Source organism: Athene noctua, chromosome 7 (genome assembly GCF_965140245.1).
Source record: "Athene noctua chromosome 7, bAthNoc1.hap1.1, whole genome shotgun sequence".
NCBI classification, from domain to species: Eukaryota; Metazoa; Chordata; class Aves; order Strigiformes; family Strigidae; genus Athene; species Athene noctua.
The window spans coordinates 29,963,051-29,983,905 of NC_134043.1; the positions used below are offsets into that span (position 1 = coordinate 29,963,051).

The 20,855-nt window shown below is 41.8% G+C and overlaps 1 protein-coding gene across 3 annotated transcripts in view; it reads right to left on the minus strand.

The window, feature by feature from the left end:
• The window catches only part of UBE2F (ubiquitin conjugating enzyme E2 F (putative)), an 88,465-nt gene extending 68,258 nt beyond the window's left edge, over positions 1-20,207 (minus strand). For all 3 annotated transcript variants that reach the window (XM_074911359.1, XM_074911357.1, XM_074911358.1), the window contains exons 1-4: positions 20,085-20,207; positions 17,373-17,506; positions 7,556-7,585; positions 4,954-5,019 (exon numbers count right to left, since the gene is read on the minus strand). In XM_074911359.1, coding sequence (XP_074767460.1) covers positions 4,954-5,019; positions 7,556-7,585; positions 17,373-17,490 — 214 coding nt within the window. In that variant the 5' untranslated portion in view covers positions 17,491-17,506; positions 20,085-20,207. The remainder of the gene's footprint in view (positions 1-4,953; positions 5,020-7,555; positions 7,586-17,372; positions 17,507-20,084) is intronic.
• Positions 20,208-20,855: the final 648 nt, after the last annotated feature.

Genomic DNA, 20,855 nt, shown 5'->3' on the forward strand with positions numbered 1-20,855 from the left:
TCCACATCTCTTTGCATACTAAAAACACCAGGCCTACAGCCTCTGCCACATGGAGGAACGTGAATGCAGGCCCTCAGCTCCAAGCACAAAGACAGCAGGATCATGCTGACGTGGATAAAGAGATGCATGTGGAGGGAGGGAGGGAAAGCTGAACGGTTGTTCTTTCCTTTCTGTGCTCTTCCTTGCCACACAGACCCCGCTCAGGATAGCTCCACTTCCACCTGGCCACAGCAGAAACTCCCAGTGCCAACATGTAGGATGAAATTGGACAAGGTGAGCTCAGTTGAAGGGGACAAGCCCTTTCTCACTACATAAAACCATTATGGCAAAAAGTGCAGTTTCCTGCAGGATTACTGGGATGAACTGGTGCGCAGAGGGGTTAAATTTTATTACCAGTGTCAGCAAAAGAAAAGTAGCAGGACCAGACCGTGAAAGAACACCCCTTTTTCTCCGCAAAAGTGTTTTAGATTAGCACAAGCACTTTCTAACTGCATATTGGCACTTCCACAGGCTGTAAGAGATTCCTCATATATTACTTCTATTTTCTTTTGTTTTCCTGTGTTCTACATAAGGCCCAGAAATCTCTGGAAGACTTAGAGCACACCCTACCTCACACCGCAGGTCACTTCCACATACTTCCACGATTGAGTCTCCCTCAAATACAAATACTCATCACTGCCTTACATTACAACTTTGCATTTTATGTTTTGGGTTTACTTTGGCATCAGTCCATGCTAGCACGAACCAAAAAAGCGCACTGGGCACCCTATTGGTTTTGTTACAAAATAAGCAAGGACATAATTACCAAATCGTAAGAGTAAAGCATCTCTCCTCCCACTTTTTTTTTTACAGTTCTCCCTGTATGTTTGTAACTCTTCTCATTAAACAACAAAGCATGCTACTCATTACCACTCAAATGTATATTAAAAATTCATATCTCTGGAGAGCCTCAGTCTCCAGCCAGAAATCTTGCAATGCATTAACAAGATAAGCCTTCACGATGAAGTCATCTTACAGCATCTCAAGCAAGTAAATAGGTTCTCCCACATGGTAGTTTCTGGCCCTGTGTCCCACAACACCCATACAGATTGGGACAAAGACCCTCAGTTTTTTAGGCATGTAACAGTGGTGTGAAAAACTGAAGTTCTGGCAAAGTTAATAGTGAGGAAAGCGCTATAAATAAAGCAGTCAAAGAAAATAGCTTTAGCACATAACTTAGGAAGTTGGCCACTGACGAGGCTTGTGCAAAAAGTGAATGCGTCTGAGCTTCAGTTTTCCTCCTACTGCTTAAATTTATGTCTTCAAGCTGTACTAACAGAGCAAGCATCCCTCCCACTTCAGTCTTGAGTTTCATTATCAACAACCTAACACTAATTTTAGTTTGCATTTGTAAGGTGTTTCAATAGCTAAAAGTACTGTGAAAATACTAAACTAAATTATTTTATCGCTTTAAAAGAAAATGCAAGACAATTAGGACAGGCCACAAAGGATGTGCTTTGGTAAGTAGCTCCTTGAATCAGCAGTCAAAATGCTCAGCCAAGCTCACCAATACTTGTCATTTTATAGCATGCACAACAGAAAACAGACCCTTTATTCCCTGAAGAACAGGACTCAATCACACTAACCCCAAACTACCCCAGCTGTCTGGGAAGTGCAGGAAAATTGCATTAACGCTACATATTCCTCTAGTTTTCTTCATGTGCAAGCTACCTAAACTCACCTCTTTTTTTTTCCAGGCCACTACCATGTTTTAGCCTCAGCCTCCAATTTTGTGCTCCAAATATCAGTGCATCAGGCAGGACTCTGCCCACATTGTAAGCATCTATCTCCTTATTTTTCCTTGCTTTTGATCCAATAAGGCACTGGCACAAAAATAAGAACAGAGGCAAGTGGTGGCATAAGGGCATTTTTCAACAACAGAACAACTGTTTCAGATGACAAAAGGAAAAAGAAGCTTCAGACAGCAGAGAAAGCCAGCAGTATTAGCCTTGTGAACACACAGTTTGTCCACTGTGGCAGTAAAATCCAATCCTTATCCATTTTCGTGTGTGTGCTAGTATATATCTGCTCATGGTACACTGCAGAAAGCTGTAACAAAGGAATCGGCATTTCTTGAGGACAAGTAACTTTTCATGTGAAATAAGCAGTCACCCTCATCAAGATTTTCTACAAATCCATTTTAATTTAAAACTCACTGTCACATTTAATACTTAGTAAGAACAGTTACTGTGAGAAGTAGAGAGCAAGGGAGCTGAAAGTATTTGATGGTAAAGTTTACTTTCTTATTCAAGTCAGCCTCTTTGAGAACATAAAGAACTTTTTTCACTGTCCTTTCAAGACCAGCCACATTTGAAATGACTGCATAAAACAAAGCACCCTAGAACAGGCTTCGTCAATAACATACGTCTAGAACACTGACTGCAAAAGGCATTTCCAGTGTTAAAACACACGTTCAGGCAGTACCTTTACAGTACCCTGACAGCCAGGTACTTTCAGAAGCTGTCTTGGTGTAAGATTCCTAATAAAATGTGGTTACAGAGTTCAAGTTCTAACAACCAGAATAGAAGAGAATTTAAGCATAAAAAACGAATATAAAACAATTAGCTCCCCTTTAGCAGACTTGTCATAGAAGGATGCAATCTCTGTAACTGCAGATAAGCAAGCTGAGAACCTTAGGAAGCGAGCCAGCAAAAACCCCTTTGCTGTGCAGTCTACCGACTCAGGCTTACACACAGGTCCTTACAACATAGGTCCTAACAGTGAAAACTGTAAGGCAACATTCAATTCTCCCCAGAACCCACAGCTGTGCTTAGCCTAGCTCTTGTTCTGCAACTGGAAAGCTGCAGAGATATTCAAGTCCAGGTTGGACAGGGCTTTGAGCAACCTGATCTGGTGAAAGGTGTCCCTGCCCATGGCACGTAGATGGTCTTTAAGGTCCCTTCCAACCCCCAAACCATTCTGTGACTCTACGATACTTGCAAATTACTCCCCTAAAAGCCAGATGTATGAGCAGGATTTCTAAAAGTAACTCAGCTCCTCAATGCCAGAGACAGTTCCATGCAGGAAGAAGAAAACTGGCTCTTCCTCCAGACTGTCAAGATTCATGCAACATTGTTTAGACACTATAAAAATGGTTGCTTCAAGCAAAGATTTTGGCCCCTTTGAGCCAGAAAAATTCTCTGACAACCACTTAGCTGCCTCTCTGCTATCCCAGAGAAAACTAAGATTTAGCGTACTCTGAAGAAAAACCTCAACCATGAAGGGAATCAGAAAGCTACAAAGATTTTCTTGGTATGTGTTATGTTCTGCCTTTAGAGTGCTGTGCTAAGCTGTAGCTGATCACAAGGTTCTGTACCTGAATTATGCACAGCTGAAAATAGATGTTTACTTCGGTCAGACTGCAACTGCAGAGACTTCAGCTGTGCAGCTATATTTAGAGTAACAAAATGTTAATTAAGATCATCTCATTCCCAAGATCATTTCAGCAATGAAGCTAGTGCAAAAACCATGCTCTGCACTCAGTGACTGTCTTCTGACGGCAGCATCTTGCTGAACGGCAGTTAACAGACAAAAAAATGTCTATGTATTTAGACGCACTGGAATTATCATGAAGAAGCTATCATTGTTTCATATTCAAGACATCCCTAACACACAATGATGATCTTATAAAGTCAACTAATTTCTAAAATAGAATAAAAGCATCATATAAACTGAAGGACATCTGGTGCAAGCAGACGAACACTCACCAAGTAAACAGGAATACATCTTCCACACAGAACTAGAGGTTAAAAAGTTCTACAATAGCACTTGCATTTATTTTTTATTACACTGACTAGGGCAGTCTTACTCATTTTTCCATCACAAAAAGGAGTCACATGAATGGACATGTTAACAAAGACCACCCAAGATTTCTCCTGCTGAAGGACTATTTGATTTTGGCTAATAAGCACCAACAGTGACATCTAGCGCCCGTTTAACTGCAAGATACTGGATTATCAGAAACATCCCCATCAGCCTGGTAAACGTAAACCATTATTTCTATAGGTCACCAGGAGGACTGTCACATTGCATTTGAATTTTGTTGCCAATAAGCATCTACAGAAAATGTGCATCTACAAGAATTAGTTGGCAGGGATGTAGTGATACCAGCACATCCAACTCAAACAATTCCATGTACTGCACACACATCAAGGTTCTCATTTAAGAAGTTGCACAGAGTCTCAAAGGTAACACACAGCAAAAATACTAAGTACATGTGGCATTTAAATAATCTTCCATACAAATTCATCCATTAAACGACTTCCCATTCTAAAATGGACAGCTATAAGCGTCAATTCTTTAATTTCAGATGGCTATTAAGAAACTTAGGTGGAAATGATAAATTCTGAAAATGTTTTTATTGAACAGCACATTAGCAGGAGTATACTCTTGCATTAATAATAAAAGATCACATTTCCACATACTTGAATATTCAAAGACTAAAAGAATCCTACTTCTTAAGTATCTTCAGAAATGCATAATTTGAAGTTTTCCACTAGTGCTATATCTGTCATCTATCTCTTCACCTCTACAGAATCAAACAATCTACAGAAGAGAATACACTTGCAACAAAACAGGGGTGTAATACAATAATTTCTTTGGACATAGTGCAAGACTTTTCTCAGCAAATAAAACAAGGTAGTTTGAAATTGGCCAAGAGAAAAAAAGTTTCCAAAGTGATCAAAGACAACCTGAATACTTCCTAAATCTGGTCAGTTTTGATGGCCTTCTTAATCGGAATCTACTTCTCAAAATCCAGCCCAGTTTCTCCATTGCCTCTATAAAGTAATCATTGTATTGCAGCCAGTCTGCCTTTGACTAGAAAGTTTATTGGAATCTTGAGTAAACTTCAGAGTTTTATTTTCTAGATACCAACACACACAGAAACAAATGTAACATGTTTTTAAAAATTACCTGGGATTACAGTTAGCTGAAAGTAATGAAGCTTGTTTGGGTCAGGAAAATTCACTTTACACGTACCTGTGAAGCAAAAGAGTAATTTACATCAGACAATTGGTTCTCCACTGTTGGGAAAGCAAATGTATCATCTTTCATAGTCTCCAAATTCACTCCCTGATTTATCCCTACTTTCCAGTCAAGTAATGTCCTCCTGCATTTTGTTTCTAAGCACCTCCTCCCTATACAGTTACAGTTGCAGTAAGGGAGCTTTACCTCTTTGAGCTGTGAGGAAGAAGCTTATTTCCTTTCAGTAAACCATGCCATCTCACAGACCTTAAAATGCCAAAGGATTTGGTCTTCTCCATAGATAGTAGCTACATGCTAAGATGACAGCATACAGAATGAGCATCTCTTTCTTACAAGTTCTTTAATGGTAATATGTATCATAACATTTGATCATACCCTGCAGTCTTCAAGAAGTCATGCCATCACAATCCTGTGCTAACAAAGGCCTATTTATACCTGTAAGGTATGAGATACAAGCTTTAATGAAAGCCTCATCCAAAAGCCAGTGAAGTCTCTGTTCAGCTGTCACACTGAAGAGGTTTCCTCTGTGTAACCAATTACACACATTAACAGCAAAGGTTATGGAGCACCATTACAAACCAAACACTATGTTTTTATTCTCAGACTAGATGACTAAGGATAGTAGTGAGAATGAAGAACAAGCATAGAAAAAAAAAAAAAAAAAAAAATCAATCTGATGAAACTAGTCAGTGGTTTCAGTTCAACAGATGCAAGTTCACAGGATAACAGCCCTTTGTTCACATTTGATGACACAAACCAAGTTGCCTTCCCATGCACAAAACTGGCTTTTCTTGACTTTGGTAGAGACAAGCTGTCAAGCTGCCATCAGAAAATGCATATACCCATTGATACATTATTATCCATATTATGCAGCCTTTCACTTCTTAACTCATCAAGCTGGCTGTTCTTTTCCTGTAGTCAAGGAGCTAAATAGTATCAGACCCTATTTGCCTGAAAAAATAACTAGAACTGTACACAAACCCTAGTAATGCATTCACACTGTAGTAACTACAAATCCCAATGTATGTTTCTCAGGCATCTGTTATCCTATAGAAGAGTCTACACAAATAAGTTCAACAAAAGTTAAAATTACTCTGTGTAAAACCACCTATAATTGCCTTTAAGAAAAAAGAGCATACAGAAAGGAAGAGTTATATAGTGCCCCTTCCCACCCTCCCTTTTTGCTGCTTCTGCTCTGTATTTTCCCCCCCACCCTTGTAACTCCTCCCATCAGGCAGTCTGTACACTGAAAACCCTGATTTTTAAGATCTGAGCATTGATGTGAGTTTAGAATCATTAGCAAAGAGAAGGTGCTCATCAGAAGCAGCATTCAAAGTTTAACCTGAAGAGAAATAAAAAAAATGGTCAAAGCTTCCCATAAATGGGGAAAGACTACAAACATGACAAGCTACCTGCCAGCATAATCAGAATATTCACTGCTGTTCTTTGCAAGATAAGCATATGGACAAGACAGTGTGAATGCACAGAGCAGTAATAGCCTGCATGTAACTCCCAGCCTGCTGCAAGCAGCTCATGCCTCTTTCCCTACAGGGAAAACATCTTAAATTACTCTGAAACAGGAACATGCACTACAGGAAGTTACGCAGAGAGAGTAACGGGCTCCGAATGTGCTTCTGAGCTTACTAGGCAATAACTTGTTGTCCTTGCCTGTATTCCAAGAAATCATGGCAAAATGATGCTGTTCTGGCCAACACTTAAAGGGAAGGAGCTCAGCAACAACTCAACTTCACTGCCAACACCCACCCTTAGCAACAAATACAGAGAAGTAGGAACTTTATTCCCCTTTATAGAAGGGCTTTGTGTTTTGCTGTCCATTACAGAACTGGGCTTTCTAAAGCTAAGGAACAGAAAACATACTTGATTTTTAACTATCTATCCTCAGCTTTAGAAGCAACAAGCCATTTACCCCGTGCTCTTAAAACCCAATTTTAAAGTGGCCATAAGCTTTTAGCATAATACACATTACAAGTAAGATTCCAGGGCTAAACCCACCTTTTTTTTTTAAGGTATATGGATCACTTTTTTAAAAAACATTTTTCGTGAGTATTTTCACTATTAACACATACATCAGGTGTGTTGCATGTGAAGTAAAAAAGCACTAGGCTGACTTAACATGTTTCCCAAGAACTCAGCTATTTGCCCTGCTCCTAAATCTGAATCTCCTGTTTTGAAAATGAGAGAATGGAGGAAAAAACAGAATGAGGTAATAAATGTACTCTTCAGTTCCAGGTACATTTTGGGTGTTTCATGAGAGGGAAGCTCCCACCCCCCCAGCAATCAAATTCTGGGGCCAAATGATCAATAATGCTTCCAAAGGACACTAGTAAGGGTCCACCTTGCCACAGTCCCTTGAGGAAGAAACACAGAGAACCTGTTAAAACCCGAGCAGCTGAGTTTTGCACAGCTTTCCCTAGAGATAACCTACATTTACCATTCATACTTTAGTCAAAACATTCAGTTCATTGGTTCTTCTCCCCTGAAAATGCATGCCTTTAAATGCTATACTTACAAGGTAAATTAGCTTCAAGTTCTGCAACCTCTGTTGAAAGAAAAAAAAAAAAAGTTATTTATGCAAGCATAAAACCATTCTCGAACTCCGAACTGGCAGATCTAATTTAAACCACCCTGTAAATAATTTTTGCTTAAAGCTGCACTGGAGGTTTACCTTAAAATTTCTCTATAAGCCATGCAATTCATTACTAAAAATTCTCATCTGCCCTACAGACAATGCAAACATATCCTACTATGATTAGGAGGTTCAGCTCTGCCAAGACTGAAGCGCCACTGCTTCTTATATACAAAGTGCTAGCATTTCAAAAGGTGGCATTATCCAAATTTCCAACCTTGTGTACATAAGGCACTAAAAGGCCAGAACTCCACAGGCTGCAAAACACAAGAGCAGAAAACCCTCAAGAATCCAGCTGCCAGTCCAACAGTGAAAACAAGCACAGAAGGTTCACAGCCTGGCATAAGCATCACCAGTCTCCAGCAGCTGACTGATAATGCTCCTCCACCACCAGCTAGACTGCCCCACATTATACGCCGCTGTTGTAGGGAAGCCTCCAAGCACGATACCGTCTACTACACACTTGAAAACAGCTATGGAAACCCTAATTCAAGGGCACTGTCATACTACATGTGGTCCCATCTGCAGAAACCAGCAATAAGGACTCCCAAAAACAAAGACAAACCTTCACTTCAAGCACTTGGCACAGCAACAACTTCACCTGTTGCACAATTCCCCGCAAACCTCTCCCCTGTTGAACAAGCTTCAGGAGTGTTAAGATTTTTTTGCCCCTGTGTCTGTTGCATATTGCCCCTGCAGTACAGTTTGCTATAGATATGCACTCCTGTTCAAGTAATATTTCATTTATTACATTACCCATGCATAAAACTTAGAAGTTATTAACAAAAAAAAAAAAAAAAAAAAAAGGAAGTCACCCAGTTCAATTGCATAGCTCCTAGGAAGGGAAGTTTATTCCTAAGTCCTTCTTTGCCATGCTATCTTCCCTGGAAGACATCCTTTCTTCCTCTTTTGTGTGTTTTACTGAAGTCTTACTTTCAACTATTACCTGTATTTCACAGAAGTATGAATGAGATGCATCAAGATACCTCCTCATTTTACTTCTAGTAAAGATGAAATAGATGAAATTTTAGGAAACCTAATCAAATTCCTATAGTCTTTTTTCCCCCCTCTTGATTTCTAACTTCGCTTTCTGGTCTGCACAGACACAGCCCATTTATTTGGGCTAACAACATCTAAGAGATTTCAACACCAACCCTCAAAAACATACATCTAAAGAAAACTGTAATTCAGTTTAAGATATGGAGAGCAATTTCTTGGCACACAATCCAAACTGATCTCATCACAATTAAGAACTCACTAATTCCCCAGAACTTTTCTTGCATCCAAGCTTATCAAAACTGGCTGGTATAAGCAGCAAGCATGATGCTTATTTGACTCCCACCTCCCACTTGCTTGGCACACCCCTGGTATCCCTCCATCTGCAGCCTGGGGGAAAACCCCACCAAAACAGAAGCACTGTGTTTCACACTTAACTAAAAATTCACAACTGTGCTCTAAAATCCCACACTCCAGCACCTGAGCAACCACAGCCAATTTAACCAAAGTTGTACGCTGAAAAATACTGGGGGCATACTTTTGCTAAAAGTTTTCAAGGAGTACTGTCTTTATAATATACCAAAAATATAATTTCAGCTATAATTAAAGACTTCCTTGTTACCTTCCCTGTCTGTTTAGAAAAAAAAAAAAAACACATAACCAACTACTGAAGGCTGCAGCTACACAAACCCATCATAAGAACATTCCTCAACCCCTTTCCCTTTAAACTCAACAGCCTATCATAGTGGGAGGCACTATCAATCTTCACTAGAGGGTAGAGTTTAGGACCTGGCTCTTATTTTAAGGTATTGACTGTTTTCCTTATTGCTTTCTGTGCTTGTGTGTTGTTCAGCTTAATGAAACCTGCCCGCACTTTGCTTCAATTCTGAGAAAAGGGCAACAGGGTAAAGGGAGACAAGGAACAGAGCACGTTCAAACCCAGCAATGGCTGGGCTGCAGCAGCTCTGCTGAGCTGAGGCCTCACTTCTGCCTCCTTCAAGGTTCAGTAGAGAGGTTACTACTGATCACCATACTTCCTTTGAAGGGGGAAAAAAATTTCCTGTAATGCATTCACACTTCTGTGTTTCCCCTTCTCTTGGCACAAGAATAAGCCTTCTTGTGAAAAGATGAAAACAAAGGTGCTCACACCCATGCGTACGGAACAGCCCCTTTCTTTGAAGGTGTGCAAACACATGAGAAGGCTATGTTAACTATCATATAATCATCTAGGTTGGAAAAGACCTTGAAGATCATCTAGTCCAACTGTTAACCTCACACTGACAGTTCCCAACTACACCACATCTTTAAGTGCTATGTCAAAAAAAGTAATACACACAAAGGTTTTGTGAGCAAAGGCAAGTTCCCCTAAATTAAAGTTTCTGATCAGCTTTGCAACAAGTCACTTAAACTAAGAATGAAACAACTTCATAAAGCTGTAATAAAATATAAAGACCTCCTTCAATAATCTAAACTTCTAAAGTAACATCGAGTAAGGAAACAGTGCCGTATAAACATTGTCGATTAACAATAACCAGCATATTTAGTGGGCCAAAGCTACAGCACTTGTGCGTTTTGAAGACTCTATGACTCCGGTAGTAAGCCTTGACACTGAAGTCAATTTTGTATTTTGCTGCTCAAAAAGCAAACATTTTGACAACATCATTCAATTTCTATTAAAATTATGATGATTTAAGTTATGTATTTTCTGCATAAAGCAATACCACTGACAAGAATATTCTCCCTAAGAAAATACCCCTTGTGCACTCTGCCAACTTAATGGGATGGTTTAACAGATTTGTAAATAAGCCACACGTATAAGCAGCATCTAGAGCTCCAACGCACTGAACTTCCAAAAGCTCCAAAAGCCTCACTAAATGAAAGAAAAAACTTAAATTTCACAATCTTTCTGACCCCCTCTTTCAAAAAATTACTGTAACTACAGCTGAACAGTAAAGAAAATCATAATTTCATAATGTTTTGTGGATAATCAGCATCTGTGCCTCAATTTATAGCCTGGCACCTCACCGTTCCTTAAGATGCCCAGACAAACAATCAGATAACCCAGGTCTCAGGAAATACGGTGCGAAAGCACTCCACAACTCCCACTGAAAAACAGCGTTCATCAACGCCCACTCAGCCCCAGCTTCGCAGAGCTGCAGAAACAGTGTGGAGCATACGAATTCCTCTCGCAGTCAAGAGGGCTTATTGCCAAGAAGAGGCAAACTCAGGAGCCCTGCGCCCACTCCGATAAGCCACCCTGGGTAGGTCTGAAAGGCTGTTAAGTGCAGACACATGCCAGAGCTTCGGCAGTTGAAAGGAAACTGGGGTCCAGTCAGTCCAGAGCCAGACTATCTCCCCACCAGCCAGTCTGGTGTTCCGGAAACCTTATGTGATCTGGTGCAGAAGCACACCCAGGTGGCAGGTGTATTTGCAGAGACCTGCTCTTGGCCCAGCATGCACTTGCTTAAACGGTTCCAAATGCTATTTTAAAACGTAAAAAGAGTAAAAAAGGGAAAGGTTAAACTTAAACCTACCACAGACTTTGGAAGAGTTGAATGCAAACTGATTATGTCTCAGAAGCAGCTGAGGAACTTCATAAATCAGGGGAAAGCTAAGCCCAACATAAGCAACCAGAGCTATTAATAAATTATTTCACAAACAATAACTCTCCCTACCCATGACAATTCTCAGGACAGAAATAGGAACACACACTCCTGACGTGTGTACAGGCATATGGTTTATGAGACACCCACATGAATGTTATATTCAGTAACACACAGACTATAATCATGTTCTGCACCCTCCCCTTCCCCCACCCCCCCAGAATATAGAAGTGCTTTGTTTACTAGCCTTGTCACAAAGAAGCAGGCCACATGCTTCCCACTGGAGTTTGGTTTTAAGCACACCAAATGAAAGCATTATTTCCTCAACTGAAATTAGCATTCCCATCCACAGCAATACTTACTTCTGTCTGGTTTTGTCCAAAAAGCCCCCTCTTCTGTTTGGGTCCCTCTTTAATGTACATCTTTAAGACTGCCAGAGATGAAGATAAATACACTGACACTCTGAAAAAAACTCCATTTTCTAAGTATTAATTCTAGCAGTATAATGCTGTTTGCCTCCTAATTCTTATCCATCTGTCTTTATAACTTTCCCTGCTCAGCTCCTCTGAACTGTACAACTGTACATACAGTATTAGAAGTCAAACAAGCCACCTAATACTGCCAACTTTTTGACAGAGCAAGAGATGTGTATTTTCCTTCCACTTTCAAATGTTTCTTTTAAACAAGATACTATCAAATCACATACTTCAGCTTCTATACACTATTACAAAACTTATTATCCTGACATCAAAATAGAAAAAGCCACTGTGGTTCAAAATCTCTGACTCTTCAATGTATCACTTCATCTGTCAGGTATGCTGAAAATCAGAGCATAAGAAGTGAAGCAATACATTGAACCATGCACCTTTGGCAGTGAAATCTTAAAAAAAAAAAATCTCAGTAATAATTTTTTTAATTAGCTTCAATTTTTGTTGAGTCTTATTGGCTTCAGTTGGGCTGTAAGCATTTTAGTGTAAACTAGTAGTTTCCTCTTCAGTAAATATAAATCACTCATTCATCAAGCTGCTTTCCCTGTCTTCCAAAATAAAAGACTGAATGGCAGGGGGCACTAGGAAGCATCACTGAAGAGGAAATGCTTTTGTGATTGAAGTTGTGCCATGTGCAGAAGTTAATGCAGTGTTTTCAAAACAATGCCGCAAGTAATTTCAAGACTGTTAAGGAAGGTTTTTATTGATTCTCACAAAAAGTATTCTCCCCCTTCCCCCAATTTTCCCCACCTACTACTGTGAGGAAGAATATTACCATACCTGACAGTTTGAAGAAAGAAAACACATGGATTCTCCTCATTTTTACTTACAATGCAGATTTACCTCATTTTTATGATCAGTTTCCAACCTCCCTCTATAAATGCACACCTGAAACATTTTCTGGTTTATATAAATCTAGTTGTAAAACCCACAATTGTTGAAGTCGACTGAGGAATAGACCACGCTAACTCATTTTCTTAGATATTAAGCTATTTCAAGCTATCACAATCAAACTAGGCAGCATTGGTAATATTAGACTGTTTATAGTTTAGGTGCACTATAAAAAAGCATTTCAAGTGATAAGCTTTGTGATCCATAAGCGTATACATCACTGCTACTGCTGACATCCTGGAATGTTCGTTATCTTTAATTCAATTTAGTAGTCACATTCATTATACAATATTAAACTTAATAGTATTTTGACTTGTCCTCAGATCCTTTCAAATTCTCAGAAAGGCTCTGCCTTTCAAGTTCAGCACTGGCTCAGAGCATCCAGCAGGAGCAGTCATGCAGCCCCTATTCCTAACTTAATGAAGTCCCCCCCCTTAGAGATGAATTTAACATCAAAAAGTGCCTCTGCAGCACAGAGCAAATTGAAAGCTGCTAAAGCAAGTGCTTGCTCTATTTTAGCTTACATACTAGGCCTACACATTAGGGCCTTACTCTCCAACTGCACCTATATTGAAAATCCAGTGCAAATAAAGATTCAAGAATAAGTCACACTGAACTTTGTTAAAAAGTTGGGCTTTACTAGAACCTCTCCCCGGCCAGAAAGGCAGCAGAGCCCCTTCAAGCACCGTTTCTGTCTGCACCTCCTCCTCACATCAGTATTTGTTTTTTACCTTTTCCAGTTGTCTGCATTTCCTCCATTTGATTTGTCTTGAAATATATTAGTCACCTCTTGGTCTCCCTCCAGTCCACCCCTCCTTGGCCAGAAAGCCTCTCTCCAAGAACCTGCAGCCTGAATTACTAGTCCTCGCCCTCCCACACTCAGTGATTTCAAAGTGGTGGATGTTTTCCTGTGACTTTCCAGGGTTTCAGACGAGAACCACCACTGTGCTCTCCACCCCAGACATTTGTGCCCTGCTAACTTTCCCAAATGTGCATTGCTGAGATAATCAGCAGGGGACATGCTGCCACCAAATCCTGTTTAGCAGCCATGGCAAACACAGCTGAGGAAAAACAGCTGGAAGAGAATATCCAGCTGTCTCAGAATTACTTCCCAACACAAAAACTTCAGGGATAGAGGTTTTTCGTTTCATAGTATGTCCATGAAATAACCCAACAAAACAGTGTCCTGAGCCCTGACTGATAGTTGAATATGTAACAATATCGGATGTGTAAGCAAAGGAACAGCTTAGAAAAACTAAGAAAGAGCAACAGTATTTTAAGAGTAGCTTTTTCACAGAAGCAGAAAATAGCCTGTTTAACTTGCATCCATCACTAAAGCCAAGGACAGCACCTGATGACATTCTGCACATAATTCCAGCTTTAGTAAAAGTATTTCAAATGCCAACTTTCAACTTTCTTCTCATCCATATGTTGCAAATAGCTAACATCATACCTAAATTATCACTTATTTTTCCTACTTCAAGGCAATATCAGTTAGCAGACCTACGTAGTTGGTCTACACCAAAGTTTGCAAGCATCATCTACATTTATCAGTGGCTGGGGTCATGGCCATCTACCTCATAATCAAACTGGCATTGATCTATTTACCAGTCAGTGTACATCATACATTTGAGGACTGCAGGGTTATCAGTGTGACAACACATCCTTCAAAGAGATACTGTAATGCCTTCCTGGAGTGAACTCTCTATCAACACAAACAAGGCTGTCTTTAATTTACCTCCAGATAAAAAACAGACGCTGTGTCTGGGCAATACCTCTAGTAAAACTGGCAGACATCTGTCTGCAGAATTTATTAGACTATCCCCAATTTACTGTGGATCAGGAATAAGAGAGTGTCTCTCCAGCACATCATCATCATCACTCGAGCAGACAAACAGCAATCTGACCCTGGTTCATAGCCTGTCGCCAGCTCCCAGGGCCTGGTGGGATTTAGCACACTGCACCAAAAAGCATCCTCAGCTAAGCTTCCAAGACAGCTCACCACACGCGTAAGGTGCTGTGGAGGACACTGCACAGACCAGTTGCCCGCTGTTCTCCTACTGACTCAGAAGCTACAGACTTATTTGAGGCTAAGAGGATCCATGTGTGTTATGGAAAGAGCATAGCTATCGCTGAGCTTTTTAATGTACGTGACCACAGTCCCTTGTTCCTTTGGCTCGGAGGCTTTTATACAGTAGAATAAAACCACCAGTACTAACACCGTTAAGATGTACAACTGAACCAGCACTAATCTCAGCATAGCTGCTGGGACAAACAAGGACAGAGCATGCAGGACCTTTTTTCATCGCCTCCTCCTCCTTCCTTACTGATGGCCAGGATTTCTTTCCTCTTTTGTAGAACAGATATTTTTTTTTAATTCACAGTTGCCAGGAGATTGCCCTGATTAAGCCTTTCACCCATTCTGCAACTGTCATCTGCTTGTTTGATAACTCCAGCCTAAACAAACATCAGTAGCAACTTCTACTTTAAAATACTCTTACAGGCTCCCATCAACTTTGTTCCACACCTGATACATCAGCCTATTAGTTTCATACAATCAAGGCAGTAAAAGGCACCCTCGCTGTATGCACACCTTTAGCAGGCAGCTCTGCACTCCCCACCAAACTCATTCCCGCAGATCTATATGTGACCTAAAAAACACTATCAACATCAGAAGTCCATCTCCACTCAGGCTCTCGACACTGTAGACACTGCTGCAGCAGACAGAGCTGGAGCAAGTTCTACCAACTTTTGTAATTGTATGGCCTATATTTGTCTTAAAGAGTAGCTTAAAAGAGAAGATCCCCAACAGGTCTTTCACACTAGCTACTACATTTTTCTCTCACTTTCAGTGAAGTGATCCGCTTCTACTGTCAGTTCCCATTTCGGTCCAGAAACCGTTCTAACCAGACTGACAGCCACTTCTACAACTCTTTTGGGAGAGCCATGTGATACAACTTTGACACACAATCACATCACAATCTAGCACTCATCCTTGTCAGAAGGATGCCAGCAGTGACCCGCTTTTAACATTTGTCAGTTTGGGACTCAACTCATTCAATGCTTAGTCTGCGTTGCTTTGCCATAGCAATTACAGTGTCAATACTGATTTTCTATAGCTTACATTCTTTTCTTACCCTGCCGAGTTAGGTAATGTTTTAGTCATAAAACTAAAACACATGACTGCTCTAAAGGATACAGTAAAATTTCTTACAGCACCTCACACTATATCAGGCATTGTAGTTGAAGGGTATTTGTATTACACTGCTATTTTCCCTTCAAGTCTACACCTGTAGGTTAGTGAAAATCTCAGATTATATATATTTAGTAATTTGGCTTTGTAGCTTAGCTTGGTTAAAGAGCTTACTCCTCCTGGCTGATACCCTTCCCGCTCAGAACTGGAGTTAACTGAGGATTTCCAAACTGAAAGTCTAAAGCAAGCTCTTTGTGAGAGTTATCACATCAGGGTATAACATGTATTAAAACTCCCTGCTCTTAGAACAATGCAAGGAGAGAAAATGGTGAATATAACGTTCCTACAGTCTAGCTGATGCACTTCCCAGTGCACCAAGGCAGCAGCACTTGCAGTGAAACCTTGCTCTGGTATACAGTCACATGGCAGAATCTATCCTAATTAAAAAAAACCCATATGCAATGCTAGAGTTAGGCGATGTCATTCAGGAAAATATACCAGCATCAGTTTCAAGTCATTCTGAAATAAGACCAGGAAATGTGAGTTTCCTTTGACTAGCGTGAATCCTAATAGTGACAGCTTACACATCAACAGTAGTATATTTGCTATTGATCATTTCTAGCAGAAACACCAATCTAAACAACATACTCCTTGTCACTGGATCAAGCTGCACAGTTCGCCCATTAAAACACTCAATTATTACCAGAGGGAGTACACCTGAGTTTAAGCCCATAGTAACTGCCAAATGTCAGCACTGACGGACTTTTAAATATAATCTTATCTATACTACAGACAAAATGAAGAGCAAGAAAGAGCTGTCCCCGATTTTACTACAGTTTAATTATTGTCTCGCAAACTATCTCATTTACCCAGAACAGCCACAAAGTAAAAGTCTGGGGGCTTTTTTCCCCACCGGGGGCGAGCCAGCTAGTAACAGCCTACAGCAGCCTTCCTAGAACAGACCATATCATACCACAAAAACGAGTATTGTTTTTTTATTCACTATTTCATACTCATCTTCCAGTGACGCCAGGCCTACAAAATACCCCTTCACATTGCTTTAAGTTTTTAAAAGTTTATTGCCTCTGATCTACACCATTAAAAACCACCGGAACACTGATGTTACTTCTAGGACTTACTTTCCTGTCACAGGCAGTTAGGGTGTTGCTCAAAAAACACCCTCCGATCAAGTCACATCTGGTATTCTCCTCCTATATATTTAGTGACACTCATGTGACAACTTTTTATGATGATGCTTTAATTGATGACACAGTTCCAATGATGGATTCATTTTTCAGCAGAGCAAGGAGGCTTTTTGCATTATTTGATTAATATAAGTCTCCTAGGGGCAAAGAACTGTTGGATATGGTGTATGCCAATATATATCCTACAGTATAAATCCTGAGGTAAGACACAAGCAATTTTTAAAATACTTCTGGAAATAATTTTATATGCAATTTACTATTGTTTACTGGCAACACATCTGCAAACTCCAAATCCCCAAATATTTAAATATAAGTTCTTTTCACCTTTAACAAGTAATTTATCTCGAACAGACACCCTCCGAGTTGAATCAGAAGCTGGATTGGATGCACGGGGTCCTCTGACACCATCATCCCGCTTCAACTTGCTTGCCAGAGTTAGCATTACTGCTGTATTCAGTCTAGAATACAAATATTAGAACAAAGTCAATTACCAAAACTAAAGCACTGCGGGGAGAAGTAGAAAGCCAAGTTAGTTAGTTCCTTATTCAACAACTATCATCACATTATCAGCAGAGTACTTGAAGAATGAGAGTTTGTTTCAGATGTGAACACTGAGAGAGTTACAGTACATTAGGCCATGAGGAAGTTCAGTTTTGCTGGAGAAAGGTCAGACTTTCATCACTGTTTACAATCCAATTTCACTGCACCACCTCCTGCAGTATACCCCTGCTTGACATCCCTCCTTCAGAAGAACTGCTATGAAACTATCCCCCTACCAGATCCATGGCCAGACAACCTGCTACAACAGTTCTCATCCATACTTCACATGACAATATTCAGACCTACTTTCTGGCTGGCCAGAAAAAAAAAAAAAAAAAGAGAAAAGAAAAAAGGGGAGGGAGGGGTTACTGGAACAATTCTCTAGCACGAGGAAATGAGCTTCAAGTCAGCTACCAGCACACAGGAAAGGAAACGGATTTAAACTGCAAATACTGCAATTATCTACGCAGCTACACAACAGTAACTCTTCACAGCGCAAAGCAACAGGGGAGAAAGTTACATACAGAGATTTAATAACTGAAACGAAGAGATTTTTTGCTGTGTCAGTCCTCCACTACAGAAGATAACTGCACTGATAAATAAATTACAATAAAAGGTGGACAGAATACCAGAGTCATAAAACCAAAACATTCAGTCTGTCACGGCTTAATATATTTTGACATTACTCCTAGTTGAAGGCAGCTCATTCTTGTTAATAGTTTGGCCAAAACCAACATCATGCTGACAGGATCCATACCCTTTAATCCCCAGCATCACTACAATGGCAGGAGAAATGTTTATCCTTTAGTCATATGAATTAATTCAGGAAAATAAAGGGAAAAAAACTTGTAAAAATCAGCATGTAGTTTTTACATTAAGTAGTTTGCATAGAAGACCAAATAGGTATGATGCAGCAGTTACAAAGACCTGAAACGGATGCTCAGGTAAAATCAGCTCTCAGAGTATAAAATGGAGAATCAGATGAGATCTTCATAAGGCAAATGATAAAGTCCAATAAACCACTGAGATTAAGACAATCACACTACAAAATGACAAGACGTGATACAAAATTTATCACTGTTCAGTTCAGCAATATGTCTCAGTATTTCTTTCCTTCTTGTAAGCAAGCCCTGAAGTGAAGTTTAACAGGTCCATTGCAACAGCACTTACTTTTCTTGTTCATTTTATTTGTTCTTGCCCCAGAGAAAACAGGAGATAGAGCCTCTGGCCTGCCAATCTACTCACTACATCTGTAAAAGACAGCCCTATTGCTCTCCCAAGGTTGTGAGCGCACTGAAAAATTTATACCAAACATCAAGTCAACAACACCAAAATAGGGGTGAAGAGGCAAGGAGAAGGAAACAACTGACGTGACACTTAGATGTGGAAAACATAACAGATGAGTGAGTAACAAAGTTTAAAAAAAAAGGAATATATGTATTTCACAATGGTATCTAACCGTATGAAACTAGTAAGATCTATAAGAAGGTCAAGTTCTCTAAAGTTGACAAGTATGTGTGTTAGCTTCAAGATGTGTATTTTTTAAAAAATAAAATTGAGGGCAAATGTAAAACCCACTTGATCAACTGAAATACACAGTAGTTTTTTTCCTCCCACTATTACTGGGAAAGAATAAGCAGACAAAACAGTCCTTTTTTCCTTTGAGAAAGACAACAGCTGGTTTAAAAAAAATATGTATATATAAAAAAGGAGAAGTGGATTAGGGGAGTCAGAGTAATAGTGACAGAGGGTCCTAAAAGAAAATAGAAAAGAAAACCCCCCCCACCTAAAAAAACCAAAAAAAAACCCCAAAGAAACAAACAAAAAAAACAAATCCAAACCCTTTTAGGTGCCAAGTCCAAATGAAATCAACTTCATTGGGAATTAAATGCCTAAATACCCTTATCGATCCGTTTCCTCGCTCCTTGTCCTGGTAAACTAGGAAACCAAGAAGTGTGACCAGTGTGGAAAATAGATGATTCGCTCCAGCTACACCCCCAATTTCATCGAAGGAGCACAGCAAGGAAGCACCCAAAACTTGCTAACCGCACGGGGAAAGTAAGGCTTTACCACTGCATGGCACGGGGGAGGGGGCGGTGCTGTTCTTGGTGACAGGGGAGGGCAAAAGAGCCCCGGGATTTCTCCAGCTCCCTTGGGAGCGGAGAGCGGGGGGCCGCCCTCCCCTGCACGGCCGGTGTCTGCTCCCCGCGCCGCCGCCGCTACCGGGAAGCCCCTCCGCAGGGGGGATCGCCGGGCCCCTGCGGTGAGGCCACGACGCTGCCGGGCCTGGGGAGTGGTCCCGGGGGCCCAGCGGGGTCCCCCCCACCCAGCGTCGCCGGGGGCCCGAGGCCTGGCGGGCCGGGGCCGCCCCGGGAGACGTGGGGGCACCGGGTGGGGAAGGGAAGGGGCCGGGCCTGAGGCGTGGCGGGAGGAGCCGGCCCTGAGCTGAGGGGGGCTAAGCCCGGCCCGGGGCGAAGGGGGGCGGCCCGCACTTACCTGAGCGCGGCGTCAGGGCACGGCTCCCGCGGCCAACACCATCCCCGGGGCTGGCCCGAGGCAGGGGGCGGCTCCGCGGCTCCGCCCTCCCTCCGCGGCGGCGCCGGAAGTGGGCAGCGCCGGGGGCGGGGCCGCCGCCGCCGAGCGCGCGCCCGCCGCCACGCGCGGTCGCGGCGGCGCGCGGGGATCTCGCGAGAGTTGGGGCGGGGGCGGGGCTGCGCCCGCCGCGTTCCCGCGAGAGCTGGCGGAGGCGGGCCCGCGCGGGTGGTTGGCGTCCGGCGGGGCGGCGGCGTGTGGGGGCGCAGCGCGCGGCGGGGGCCGGCGGCGGGAGCGAGGGCTGCGCCCCGGCCTGCGCCCCGGCCTGCTGCCGCCTGGGCGCGGGGTCTCGCAGAGCTTGAGGAAAATGGGACCCTGGCCGTCAGGAAGGGCCCAGCCCCGGCCCGGAGCACGGCCTGCGCTCAGCACCGGCAGCATCTTCTGCCGTCCCCAGCTGCAGTATAAACCACCCAGAGCCAGGGGGAAGTGCGATAAGTAGCAACACCACCAGAGGGGAAAATACAACAGTTGTCAGGGTGATTTCAGAAGAGGAGCTTAAACACCAGGCTTGCTGTAGCCTTCGCATTAGGGCCTGCTTAAATTAATTCACTTACTCCAGCACCAGATTAGCGGAAGCAATAGTCAATCGGATGAAACAAGTGTACGAAACTGATCGTAACAGTGCATTTGATAATGGAGAGTAAATTACCGGGATGTTGTAACTGCACTAATGTG